At 41.2% G+C, this 13,699-nt stretch overlaps 2 protein-coding genes across 4 annotated transcripts; one reads left to right on the top strand and one right to left on the bottom strand.

Moving 5' to 3' along the window:
• Positions 1–4,700: 4,700 nt before the first annotated feature.
• Positions 4,701–10,915, top strand: LOC106792621 (protein NDNF). Of its 2 annotated transcripts, none has more exons than XM_014759106.1 (7): positions 4,701–6,973; positions 8,687–8,817; positions 8,907–9,210; positions 9,280–9,532; positions 9,621–9,854; positions 9,924–10,079; positions 10,230–10,915. In XM_014759106.1, exons 1-7 carry the CDS (start codon positions 6,693–6,695, stop codon positions 10,602–10,604), a joined length of 1,734 nt encoding a protein of 577 aa, XP_014614592.1. In that variant the 5' UTR covers positions 4,701–6,692; the 3' UTR covers positions 10,605–10,915. The 2 variants fall into 2 exon arrangements, with proteins under 2 accessions (XP_014614592.1, XP_014614593.1); XM_014759107.1 differs by having other exon boundaries at positions 8,904–9,210; positions 9,899–10,079.
• On the bottom strand, positions 10,779–13,639 carry LOC106792623. 2 transcript variants are annotated; one of them, XM_014759109.1, is made up of 6 exons: positions 13,347–13,639; positions 13,105–13,251; positions 12,414–12,842; positions 11,808–12,185; positions 11,400–11,738; positions 10,779–11,262 (listed from the first exon to the last, which is right to left on the bottom strand). In XM_014759109.1, exons 2-6 carry the CDS (start codon positions 13,236–13,238, stop codon positions 10,947–10,949), a joined length of 1,596 nt encoding a protein of 531 aa, XP_014614595.1. In that variant the 5' UTR covers positions 13,239–13,251; positions 13,347–13,639; the 3' UTR covers positions 10,779–10,946. The 2 variants fall into 2 exon arrangements, with proteins under 2 accessions (XP_014614595.1, XP_014614594.1); XM_014759108.1 differs by having other exon boundaries at positions 13,105–13,639.
• Between the last annotated feature and the right edge of the window lie 60 nt (positions 13,640–13,699).

The following is a 13,699-nucleotide window of genomic DNA, read 5'->3' as shown; positions in this document are numbered from 1 at the left end:
ATTCATATTTTATATTGCAATCGGCTGTTGAAGAAAAAATAATCGAAATGAAAGATGAAGAGAAAGAGAGAGAGAGAGAGAGAGAGAGAGAAAGAGAGAGAGAGAGAGAGAGAGAGAAAGAGTGAGAGAGAAGGAGAGAGTGAATGAGAGAAAGAGAGAGAGAGAAAGACACGTTATTTGAGGAATATAAACGTAGTATAAAAGATTACGATACAACGTATTTGAATGTGACGACGTGAATCCTAATTACTTATTATTAATATCATTTAAGCTTTTATCATTATAAATTTTATTCATATATATTTTTACGTTTCCCGATTATTATCATATTATCGTTATTTTAGTTTTTTCTCTTTTTTTTTCAATCTCATAGTTTTTGTATTTCTATGATTATTATCACTATTATTACTATTACTTTGACTATTACTATCATTGTCATCGTCTTATACCATTATTATCATTATTGTTGCCACAATAGTCATCGATTATTCATATTAATTATTAAATATCGGCTATCGATACGCCAAGGATTATCATTGTTCATATTATGATTACAATTAGCACATTTGCTATGATAACGGATCGGCAAGTAGGACCGTTGATCTTGTAGGAAAAGAATAAGGGAAACTATCGCGACATATCATTCCGTTGCTGCTACTGCCGCATAGTTAATTTTTTTATCATTCCGTAGCTTGCGCATGCACAAATTCAGCTGATATAACGAGCGAGGTCGAGCGACTATCGATCATTTGCTATTTTGTTAAAAACGATCACGCACGATGGACTTAACGAGCGTGCATTATTATTAGGAAGAAGAGATGAAGTCAAATGAGACCGGATTAAAGAAAGAAGATACGTAAACGACGAATCCATCAATAATCATTCACTTTGTAGGAGAGGAAACATTTGATCCACAATTATCGAACTTATAAATCCTCTCCTTTGGCGCGAACGAAAGGCAACTTTTGTCGCTAGCATTTAGGAATATCGGAAACGTATGCTATCGTCGTTATCACCGTTCTCTCATGATCGTTATCGCTCGATCTACGCGCACCCACGATATTGCCAAGCGACGGTCTCGTCGAAACGCCTAATTATAAACATTGTTATTAATTACACGATTATTACCATTAAGATAACTATATATGTTTGCACATACGTGTATTTATGAAAACCGATACACGTGTATGTCTACATGTATGTAAGCCGGCCGTTATATTACTGACAGGTATAAAACGACAGATAAAAAGGTTTTATTTTCTCCGGGACTTCGTGCATTGCCGAATGTCACCGTCTTTAAGTTCCTACAGTATGAGGGGTGAAATAGTACGATTATTCGATAAATATGAAATAAAACTGAGAAAGTATTTTCTTTCTAGTTTAAAGCATTAGCGCAAACGAGCGAACGATTTTAAGAGAGAAGACTACAGAAAAAGAAAGAGTGAAAGTGAGTGTGTATGAGAGAGGAAGGAAGCACGCCCGAGAGAGAGAGAGAGAGAGAGAGAGAGAGAGAGAGAGGGAGAACGAGATACAGCAAGAATCGAGAGAAGAAGGAAAGAAAGAATGAGGACGATGCCTCCGAAGATATTATTTTCAATTTATGTAATATTACGTATGTACATAGGATCGGAAATCGCGCAATCGATCATTTGTGCGTAATATATACATGTGTATATATATAATGTAATATATATGCGTATGTATGTATTAAATACATCTACATATGTATAATATATATATATATATATATATATTATACATATAACGTAATATATATGCATATGTATGTACATATATTCATCGATAATTGTGCATTACGAGCATTGTTCTTTGGATAAAACCATCGAACGCTAAGAAATCGAAAAAAAAAAAAAAAGAAAAAAGTGTAGAATTTGCAGGACACGAGGTTTCTTCATTGCGGCGTGACACGTTCAAGCGAACGAAATAATGCAGAAAATGTTTTTATCAACGTTTCATCTAATCACGCGCAAAACACGTACGCGATGCAATCGCAAGATGGCACAAAAGAGTTCCTCCCACGTCCTTCCCCGCATTAATTCTTACCAACCAACCAACCAACCGACTGACCGACTGTCGGTATGCAAGTCGGTGGCTTGTTCTACGTTATCGATCATATCTCATTCAAAAATATTCTACAATCCGTCAAAGCTAATCCATCTTCATATCCTTTTCCATTTATATTAGATGACATTTATTTGTATACTTCATTTTTACCATATTTTACATTTACCAAAGATCTATTTTTTATTTGCCAAAGAATTTGATACAAATTAAAGAAAATTTTTAGGACGAGCTCCGAAAGAATGAAGCTCGATTCGATCGATCTATCGATAGTTGTTTTCGCCAAGATATAGAAATCTTCGAGTCCGTACTTTCTTCACTTTGAATTTATTTATGAAAGAAAGAAAACATACAGATGAAATAGTTACTTGCATCGGTTGTGCTGTCACGTAGTTCCTAAATCGCCCTAGCCTCGCTTTGAGCGCACGATTATTTAATAACGAAGATACGCTGTAGTTTAAATCGCATGGTATAGCAAAGATCGCACGTCTTTCTCGATACCTTTGCAATTCATTTTCACCAAGGATAAGTTTGATTCGTTGTTAAAACGAATACGGGCGCATTGTTTATTTATTAACTGACATTCCGATTCATTTCAATGACTATCCAAACTTTCTAACAATTACGCTCTACAGGATTAAGAATCGATTTTTACAGTCGTATCTGAACGTCTTTGCTGTACCAACGAGAATCTATCGTATTCTTCGATGTGAGGGAGATTGACGAAAAGATGGACATAGCGTAACAAAGTTTTCCAGAAATTTTCAATAAAATGGAATGGAAAGGGGAGAGAGAGGGAGAGAGAGAGAGAGAGGGCGAGGGAGTGAGAGAGAGAGAGAGAGAGAGAGAGACAGAGAGAGAGAGAGAGAGAGAGAGAGAGAGATTACGTGTGTACGCGTGTGTATGCGTGCGCGAAAGAAAGAGCGAACGAACGAGAAAGAAGATAGAAAAGAGAAAATCAGTCGACGAAGGAAAGAAAAACCTGAAGTAATGAAAACATACGTCGCAATATATAACATAATGATATATTTATACTAATTACAATTGTACCATAACGATTATAATACTACTTATTATATTATACAGAGCCGCCGCCACCCAGTATATTTTTTACAGGTTTACATTATATTACAGTTTATAAAGTTTGATATACAATAACGATTATCTAAGCGATCACAACGATCGTAGGTAACGCGCGTCGTCCTTTCAACGACGACGCTTGGTGAACGAAAAAGAGACGACGAGCGTCGCGACGTTGTGTTACGCTATAAACTACATACAATAAAGACGAGCGTTCGAGGTTCGACACGTGCTTGTAAGCGTTGTTAAACATTATCCTCGCACTTTTGAACTTGCGAGCTCGAGAAAAGGAAGGGGAGAGTCGAATCTCTTAAAGAATGTCATCTTTTTCATCCGCAAAATTGCAACTTGTCGGTAAGGAGAAAAAGAGATGGACAGAGAAGGAGGGGGGAGATGGGAGAGAGGGTAGTAGAAGTCGGAGAGAAAAAGAGGAGAAAAAGAGGAGAAAAAGAGGAGGAAAAGAGGAGGAAAAGGAAAAGGAAAAGGAAAAGGAAAAGGCACTTACCTCGAGCATCGAACGCTCGCATTCCGATGACGAATAAATAAACTTGCTACATAACTTGTGATACGTTTACCGCTGGTTACTACAGAGACTTCCTAGTCGATGTCTACGACAGGCATCGACGCCACTAGTTCACTCACGCACACAATTCAAACGTTTATACGGATTTATTACGGATTTATTGATTAATCGAATTATTACGTACGTAATTAAATTAGACGAAAACATTTACGGGGAGATTAAAGAAGAGACAAACGCAGTAATTATCTTAGAAGAGTGTGAATGCGCAATAACGAGGCTAGGACGAGGCTAGCTACCTTTGTACCCCCCATGTTCGCTCTTTGAACTGACGTACGCTCTTGTACGAGGCATCGGAACGTTAACGCATAAGATGACCCAATCGTATTTGCCTGCCCTGATATGAAAAATTACTATATTAACCCAAATAAAAACTGTACATACAATTGCAACAAAATGATATTTTATTCTTTACCGAACCTTCTTTACTCACCGTCGAAACCTAAACACCGAAATATCGAATATATTCGTATAGATTTGAATTCATTATCCATTGATAATAAATAAATGAGATAGTGATTTTCGAAGTGATTAGATCGAAGAGAAAATGTCTTTACATTTTCTAGCATTTAGATAGCAACGCACATGCGTTCTTTGTTCTCATCCCTGAAATCGTACGCGGAGAGATCTTGGGAAAGCGGCAAAGGATCGAAGCCTATACGTAGCCGCGGGCAACTAACTGTCACATGGATTGATGAGCAGTCGAAGCAGTTCCGAAGCAATTATTGTTATTCTGATTACATAATAAGCAGAAAGGTAAGGAGAAGAGGATGGAGGATGCAAGGGATAAAGTTAGAAAGTTAAAGAGAAAGAGGTCGAGAGACGAAAAGCGTGCAAACAAAAAAGAAGGAGCGATTTGGCAGAAGGAGCGTCGAGTAAAACGAGAGGAAAGGAAAAAGAGGAGGAAGGGAGGAGGCAGGAAGGGAAGCAGGAAGGGAGGCAGGAAGGGAGGCAGGAAGGGAGGCAGGAAGGGAGGCAGAAAGGGAGGCAGGTAGGTAGGAAGAAGAGGTAGGGAGAGACAACATAGAAGGAGGTTGAGGAACGCCGAATTTGAACGAGTGGAAGCATAATTCCGAAGGGGTTCGAGCGGAAGGCCAGTTCCGCGAACTCGCGTAATCGATTCCGTCATGTCGCGGACCACCCGGGTACGGTCCTAATAAATAAGTAATACGCCGGTTCAAGCAAAAGATCAGAATTCCAGGAGAGGAGAGAGCGAAGCAGCGACCAAGATTCATCTTGTGCTACCTTAGCAGCTACGTAAAGTGTACCTGAGAACGTAGGTATATCCTTCAAAGGGAAAATCGATATCAATTGTATAATTATTGCAAGGACCGATTGTCTTTGGTTTCGCAGGGTATCTACGACGAGCGAGAGCAAATGCACGCGAATAAGATCTCGAATTGCCGGTGCGACATCGGAGTAGCCAGGAGGGACGGTCTTCCGCTGCTGCAGTAGCTGGCTTGCTGGTTGGCTACAATTTTCTTGTTCGGTTATACGATGACACTTGGAAGGTGTCGCTCTCGAAGAAGGCAGGGTCAATATCGCAAGGTGGCAAAGAGGTAAAACGTAATAGGTCTTCGCAGAACGAGAGCGCGAGAGAGAGAAGTGTAAACTCGATACCCGATGGATCATCGGAGCCGACATTCGAGGCGCTAATGTTCAGGCCTAGGGAACAAACAAACGCTCTTTTTGCACTCGGAGAACATGCTGTTTCTTTACCCTCTAACCTTCCCATTTTATATTTTTACACTTATTTTGACAGCTTCGAAACGTCAAAAGAACGAAGAACAAATACGCGTTGCCCCAATAAAAAAAAAATTCTTTAGTTTAATAGATATTTAAAAAATCTGAACTAAAGAGAATAGTCGCGCTTTGTGAGATTTTTGCTTCGGGAGTAATGTTTTACCGATGGTATATCCTGCACGCGTGGAGCATATAGTCGGAGGTTCCCACACTGCAGGCCATGATTTATTGGCCTGCCACCCGCCAGACCTGCTGTCATCATCGTCCCATCCTATACTAACTTCCCTTTCTACGCGATCTTCGCGCCATATCGGCTTCTTCTTTCCTCGCGCCCCATGAAACAGGAAGGTCGTTTGATGCCCCGGTGACGTCCATCCGCCTTGCTTTGCCTTATGCAGCCAATCTTGCTGACTACTCCCATACGTTCCAATAATTATCTTTTTTCTACGACCAAAGGACTATAGGTATGTCGCGCACAGATAATCGCAACACTTTCCACCCGAGTAGGCAGCAAATATTCAAGGATTACCTATTTAAGTATTGCGCATTGTTTTGGAAAGAAAGAGAGAGAGAGAGAGAGAGAGAGAGAAAAGCAAAGTAAAGGGTAAGAAGGGTAAGAAGCTTATTAATGAGGTCACCCGGGGGAGAAAGGAAGGAAGGAAGAAAGGAAGGAACGAAGAGAGCGTAAGGGCGGCATGTGGAAAGGGAGGGGGAAGAGAGAGGCGCCAAAGGTGGCGACGGAAGAGGGGAGAGGAGGCGAAAGGGATCGCGAGGGTTCCTTCCAGAAGACGAGACGAAGACCAAGTCGTCGGGTGCGTAGGAAAGGAAGAGGGGTTATTTCGTTTGGTCGTCTTTGGCGTGGTTTCCTAAGCTACAGCTCCAGTGGCAGCCTGGTGTCGTCGTCGTCGTCGTCGTCGTCGTCGTCATCATCGTCGTTGTCGTCGTCGTCTTCTGCCTTGTACTGCTGCTCGACACACAGTCGAACTCGTTCGCCACTGGACGACGGATGTCGTCGCCGTCGCCGTCGTCGTCATCGTCGGCGTCGGCACTATTCTCCTTTAGACACCTCGTCGTCCTCTTCTCCTATCTTCGCAACCCTATTCCTACTTCTCCCCGATCTTTCTCCTTCCTTTTATAAAATCCTTTTGTACGGTGGCAATATAGAGTCTTGGCAATAGTCACGGCAATAGTCACGGCAATAGTCACGATGTCGTCTTACCGTCCGCGGCTCCTCCTCCTCCTGCTCTTGGTCGCGTCACTTTCTACATCTCGGTGCACCGGATGCGCCTTTTGCGAGAAATTCTTTCAACCGCAGCCTCGGCAGCAACGGGAGCAAGAGGAGAAATCCTATTTGACTCGCAGGACGATAGGCAGTCCGAGACCCTTTGGCGCCGAGAGACCGACACGCGCTCAAGAATTCAACAGGACCGGCGTGTTGCATCCCGAATACCAGATACCGGCAACTCTTCGACCGGGCAATGTGTCGCAGTGAGCATTCCAACTTTAATACCAAAAATATAGCCCCCAAAATACCTAAAACTAGCTGTAACGTCCATTTTTATCTATCCTAATTTCTTCTATCGTTGTTTTATCTCGGTGATCAAATACATATTCGATTACATCCTCTTGACTTTTTTTCTTTTCGCGAAACAAAGAGGAAGAAGCGAGAAAGAAACGAGGAGGAAACGAGGAAGAATATAGAACGGATCTATTTTTGCATCCCTCGTGCGGAACGAAAGAGCAAAAAGATGTATATTCGTTATAATCAAACTTTCTTTCGTATTTACGAGGCACGTATGACGCATAAGCCTTCGAACGTTTACCCCTTTGCCTCGCGAATCACGTACTAAATTTCACATATCGAAATCACATAAACGAATATAGAAATATAATATTACTCCCTGTTTCGGCATTTTATTACGATATCATTATAATTCACTGCTCTTTCATTTTTTTTAAACTCCGCGAGAATAACGAAAGTACGCGTGATCCGATATCAGGTGGTTTAGAATGCGATTGCATATGGTAGAAAAATAAATCCTTCAAAAATACGATTATACTATTTCTTGAACATTTGACTCGATGAAAGAGAAAGAGAGAGAGAGAGAGAGAGAGAGAGAGAGAGAGAGAGAGAGAGAGAGAGAATCTCGGAGTATAATTATTTGTTCGTGTACAAAGAAAGGATCGATTTAGCAATGTAATTGGTAAGAGAATGCGACGACAGCGTCTAATTTCTTCTCTCGTATAGAGGAGTCGTCCCTATTCGAGGAGCGCAACTTGTCGCGATCCGTGAAGGGAGAAGTAGTTATGTTCCGGGGGAGCGATGTTCGCGTCGCGACGATACGCACCATAAAAGTTCTACTATCGGATCTTTTCCACGAAAAGCGGCTACGGCTGCACTGCTATATATCTAAGATTTTTTTTCTCAAAACTTCTCGGCAAGACGTCAGCCTACGTACGAAATAGATCGGAACAGATTGTTGTTTTGGAAGCAGTCAATAATCTATCTGTTATATATTTTTGTTCAAAGAAAGGTACATTTTGAAAAAGATTGTTCCTACAAAAGGTTCTTTGCTCGTTCCTCTACGCTCGCGGTCCTTGAACGAAGTCGAATGACAGAATCAATTGGAAGGTCCCGCCGCGGCTTCGGCGGCCGAATTTAGATCACGGGGGTCGTGGCTGCCGCGACCCCAGACGCCGCGACGCCGGCATTGTGTCCCGGCGCTAATTTTACAATAGCCGTCTCCCTGGCAGTAGCAGCAACAGCAGCAGCAGCAGCATCGGCACCAACACTAATGGCAAAGACAGCTCCGACTAGCTAACGAGGGGAATGTCACGAGGAAAGAGAAAAAGGGAAAGAGCACGTGCGTGCCCGACGCCCAAAGCATACGCAAGCTAAAGGATAAAAAGGGTGGAAGAAAGAAGACTGACAAACTCAACCGACGCGAGCGTGCCGTTGTCGCTGCCGCTGCAGTTGCCGCTGCAGTTGCCGCTGCCGTTGACCACACGAACTACGTGATCAAACCAACTCACTAAATATAGCCTCATCCGCCTTTTACCTATTTTATATACTCTACCTATATTATGGGCTTCGCACGTAAAAAACCCACATATCCTTCTTCTACCATCTTTCTTTCAATATCTCTTCGATACTAACAAACTTGGAACAAGACATACTGGATGCAGATAACATTATTGTAGGTTTTATTATTTGAACCCGCGAGAAGGTCCACCTTTGACGTTGCTCGTCAGTCCCTGCAGCGGTCCGATCGCGTGGACGGTGAGTTACGTAGAAACACCTGAAAACGATCGAAAATTCGAAGGAACAAAATGTAAGTTCGACTTAGTGGAAAAGGTAGATATCTAGTGATACTTTTCCTGCTTAATTTCAAATCAAATTTTTCTGCTCACTGAAAAGTAGATCAAACACGATGGCCAGTGAAAACTCTTAAACCAGGATCGCCTTTGTTTACGTACGAAGGAGCAGAAGATCAAAATTTTACGATAGCCCGAACGCGCGCTGGTTTGTATTGGTTTGAAATCAAATCAATGCGAGGTAGGAAACTTGAAAAATCCGATCCAAGCACGGTATTGTTGTACGCAACCTCCAACGCCTTGAATCATCTGTCAGGATTTTATGCGTACGAAAAAGATAATCGTCAACGTTCCTTAAGATTTCAACAGAGAAGAAGCAAACGTCGTTTAACCATATCTTGGAACAAAAGGTAGGATAACTTTGATCATTTTCGTTTGATCGTCGATTTTATTTCCTTGCTCTTGATTTGCCCATCTAGCCACGTAGATCCGCACCTATCCAACTATTGTTTGGCCGTTACGTCGGGAACCGAAGCCCATCCTTCGACTCTTTGCGCCGCACAAAACTTTCTTGTCGTTCACTCGTCGCACGCCGTTGGCAAGGCAAGCTCCTCAAGCAACAAGGAGCATCAATATCGGGGTATCCCGGAAGGGCTTCATTGCGTACGACAAACTAAATTAACTCTTCACAGAATGAAGTTCGACACTACGTACAACTTTACTCTATACGTGGTTGGTTAAAATAAACGCGGTGAACGCGACGAACGTCCTAACGGCCGCCAACAATTACGATATTACTATACTATACTTTTTGTTGCAGGTTAACATGCGTAATAACGTTTCGAACAAACTTGCCACCGATGCCATAAGATTTCGAAAGACGCCCGAGTTAATGTTACACACGGGACGTTACGCTACGGTCAATTTGAGAAAAACCGATGGTTTCGTCAATTTCCGTTATCGCCCACCGGAGAACGCATCTAGTATCTTCCACATTCTTCCTTGCGGCGGTGGCATAGTCAAGGCCAAATTAAGCGCTCCAGGAATACTGCGGGTAATTCTTATTACAAAAGCGACATTCTATCGATGCAACTTTAGTCTTTCTCTATTTGGCGATTTGTAGGAAAAGGAAGTTGTGGGATATGCATTTCTCCGAGTACCTTTACTACCCTCGGGGAAAGCTTATATTCTGCGCATATCTGCTACACCGCAAGAATTAGCACGGGTCTCGGCAATCAAAGTGCTCGTTACGCAGGAGTCTTCGATGATTTATCCGCAGGTACTTGTACCTCTTCCTTCTACTAAGGATATATCCTTCAATGAAATACGAATTGAAATACAAATTGAAATACAAATTGAAATACACATTGAAATACACATTGAAATATACATTGAAATATATACATTGAAATACACATTATTTCGTTAGGTACCGTCGAGAAGCACGCCACGCGAATATCGCTCTTTGAGAAACTGCGACGAGGTGACAATCGGAGTAGAGTCTGCCGGTGCCGCGAAATATTGCATTCTCGTAAGAGAATTGAAAGATTCCTCGAGTTTGAGCAGCGTTACTAACGTACCCGATCAGTGCGGTCTCCATCGTCGTCGTCGATCCGAATATACGTTCGAGGTCTGCGAAGAAAGGAAGACCACGCCAAAGGACAGAGCTCTACCGTTTACCATAAAGAAACTCCAACCAGGAAAGGCGTATCTTTTGCAAATCACGGCTCAGCTCAAAGGTCGATCCTTGTCTTATCCTCTTTTAGGCGTACGCACGAAACGTACCTGTCTGTTGCATCCGTAACGCAGTCGTTAACGCAAGTGTACTTGCCAGATTTATCTAACGATTAAATCGTTCTTACGCTTTCATTCACCTATCACACGGTGCTCAATGAAATATCATAAAATTCATTTTTATCGATTCTATAATACGTATGTAAATATATACGTATAATAAAATATACTGGATAAAAATAGCATTCAATAAAATTCCTATTAATTCGTATTTTTTGGACAAATTCACTTTGCTTTAAGCCTATAAAATTACATAGGATTAGGCCGTAAAATTATACGTCAAATTATACGTCAAATAAAACATAAAATCATACATAGTTACACATAGATGCACAAAAAGTCTATTCACTCATCAAGCATATTCCAATTCAGAATTTATCAGTCGCAATAATTTAGCGCCTGGGCTCTTTGGGGGCTCTGACATCAATAAAGTTGCAGCTTTCGACAAATGTGCCTTCTTGTCTTGTCCTGGACAATAAGCGAGTTCTCGCAAAGTAATGGCGGCATAAAGCGTCAATCGCGCGTAATACGGATCTATCGCGGCGACGGTATTCATTATAAGCTTGCAAAGCTCGAGTTTTAGTGGATCTCTAGACGGTAATAATTGTATCAAAGAATGTCCAAGAGATATACAGTGCTGATGGCCTGGATGTAGAAGAGCGCGAAGTCTAAAAGGAATGAATGAATATAGATAATATAACGAGCATACGAAGATTAGAATTAAAAGTAGAAAAAAGTAGAAAAAGTAGAAAAAGGAGAAAAAGGAGAAAAAGTAGAATCGTGTCAAGCAGGAAGCATCGCTTACCGAGAAAGAAGATCGGAAAACGCAGCCTTGTTTGGAGATCTCATTGCCTCTTCGACTTCTTCCTCGAGTCTGTCCGTTAACTCAGTGACTTCCGAGGCCCGAAGAGTACCTTGACACTTATTGCAGGACCATTCCGTTTCAAAGTTCAACGGATCTATCGGAAGAACGAGTCCAGCGTCGTTGTAAGGGCATCTCAGAGTACCGAGATGCGTTCCTAATTCCGTTGGATCAGCGCATCGTTCGCACGAGCAAGAGAAATATTTGGTCGCGAGCAAATGTTGCCTCCTCGCTCTGGTTGACCAAAGTGCGTGAGTATAGTTCGTACTCAAATGTTCGCCCCTTTAAAATGTCATGTCTGTTAAAATATTTCATTAACTCTGCTTTCATTAACGCATTTATAATACCTACTTTTTGATCGAGGTAACAGCCAGGACAGTAATGATCGGTCTACCTTTCTCGTCCAAAGCAAACGAGTGTCGTGTATTTGCTAAGCAACGATGCTCCAAAAGGCAAGCTGTACGATAAATAGCGACGGAACCATCCGGTGGTACAGTTTCGAGCGCGTTCACATCGATCAGTCCACAAATTTTCGGCAAAATCTTAGCGCAGGAAGGATCGACCGCGATAAGTGGTCCAAGATGCTTTTTTACCTCTTGTACCTCTTCGTATGCCTCGGTTCCAGGACCGCGAGCATTTTCGTGACTCTGTAGCTTTTCCAATAATTTCCAACGCTTCGACTTAGTCTTCCAAAGTATGAGCATTCTTATAGCTAGCAAAACGTCGCATCTACGATGGAAATAAGATGATCAATGAAAAATGAGATAGAAAATCGATCGGTCGATACTAACGGTACATTAATAGATATATTCTACATAATGTACAATGGCCGCGATATAAATGGATGTACATATACGATGTACATATACGATGTATATATGACATATACTGATGGTACGTGGTATATCTACATTTCTACTTTCTAGTAGAGTACAGTAGTAACGTCAAACCGTTCACCTGGGAAAGATTCTGGTTTTTGCAAGAAGGGCACATTCCAACTCGTGGCCGTCTTTAGCAAAGAGAGCCTGGCAGTTAATAGAGCAGGACGGCCAGAAGCACTTGGTACATCTCGCTTCGACATCCTCGCAATGTAGGCCGCAACCGATGCACACCCTATTACGCGTATGAGGTGCGGCTCCCCAAACGAGTGGCCCTTCTGAAATGATCGCTTCACCGATCGTTAGATCTCTACTTGCGACTAAATATCTCCCTACCTCTTCGTTTTCCTTAATTTCCCATGCATGGCAAATAGATTTGTGTCGTGGCCAGTCTTCCTTTTGATGTTCCTTGCTACAATAAAAGCTGCGCCTGCAGTCGCTGCATTTCAGCTTAGCATTTTTACCGCATACCGAACATTCTCCCTCTTTCACATTTTTCTGCATCTTCCTTTAAATAATCTTATACTTAGATACCTTTCATCGGATTACTCGATTGCCGATAATTCAAAATCATTCAAAACTATTTCACTGAATTCATCTTTTACATATGTCTATATATACGTATATAAATTCGCTCGCTCTTGCACCACGCACGCACGCGCGCACATACGCACGCACACACACACACACACAGAGGGCCGATAGATTTATCCTTGTTACTATATATATATATATATATATATATATTACCTCGTAAATATATATATTACCTCGTAAATATATATATTCTCATATAAAATAATCTCTTTCTTTGTTCTTGCACTTTTTCTCCGACGATAAAGCTCTCGTTCGCAGCTATCGCCAAATATTGTACGTATGGACCAAGATGCTCGGTAAGAATCATCAAACTAGTGCCACTGTGAATAGCATCGTGCTACGTCACTTCCAACGTTTAATTATAGATCTATACGCTATTTTAGTTGTTTCTACAAAATTAATCACAAACTACCACCTCTATCGTAGTTATATTGTCTCTCGTGAACGTAAATTATTTAAAATACTCAAATATATATATTGTAATATAGAACGACGAAGCATCCATCGATGGTTTTTTGAATAATTACTATTTCTAATTCCGATGAAATAAGACGAAGACTAAATTCTTCAAAAGTCTTTATTTCAACATTGGTGACAACGTTATAAAATCTATCTCCCTTGATCGTGAAAATATCGTGAAAATATAATGAAAATAATAATAAGAAAATGTTACTTAAATACTATAACTATGTACTCAAATTATTTATAAAACTATATATATACATTTCATGTGTAAACATAAAATTATAGAAATATCGAAACTATGAT

Source organism: Polistes canadensis, unplaced genomic scaffold (assembly GCF_001313835.1).
Source record: "Polistes canadensis isolate GaletaPanama2010 unplaced genomic scaffold, ASM131383v1 scaffold_502, whole genome shotgun sequence".
NCBI classification, from domain to species: domain Eukaryota; kingdom Metazoa; phylum Arthropoda; class Insecta; order Hymenoptera; family Vespidae; genus Polistes; species Polistes canadensis.
The sequence above is the reverse complement of the archived record's forward strand: the minus strand, read 5'-3'. Positions and strand labels throughout refer to the sequence as shown.

Bases quoted from the DNA above. Each gene is read 5' to 3' on its own strand.
- LOC106792623 (XM_014759108.1), bottom strand. From the start codon at position 13,238: ATGATTCTTACCGAGCATCTTGGTCCATACGTACAATATTTGGCGATA. The intron at 11,739-11,807 runs GTAGGTATTATA...GACATTTTAAAG, and splicing joins GCTGTTACCTCGATCAAAAA to GGGCGAACATTTGAGTACGA. The intron at 11,263-11,399 runs GTAAGCGATGCT...CATTCCTTTTAG, and splicing joins TTTTCCGATCTTCTTTCTCG to ACTTCGCGCTCTTCTACATC.
- LOC106792621 (XM_014759106.1), top strand. From the start codon at position 6,693: ATGTCGTCTTACCGTCCGCGGCTCCTCCTCCTCCTGCTCTTGGTCGCG. The intron at 9,533-9,620 runs GTTGGTTAAAAT...TTTTTGTTGCAG, and splicing joins ACAACTTTACTCTATACGTG to GTTAACATGCGTAATAACGT. The intron at 10,080-10,229 runs GTACTTGTACCT...TTATTTCGTTAG, and splicing joins CTTCGATGATTTATCCGCAG to GTACCGTCGAGAAGCACGCC.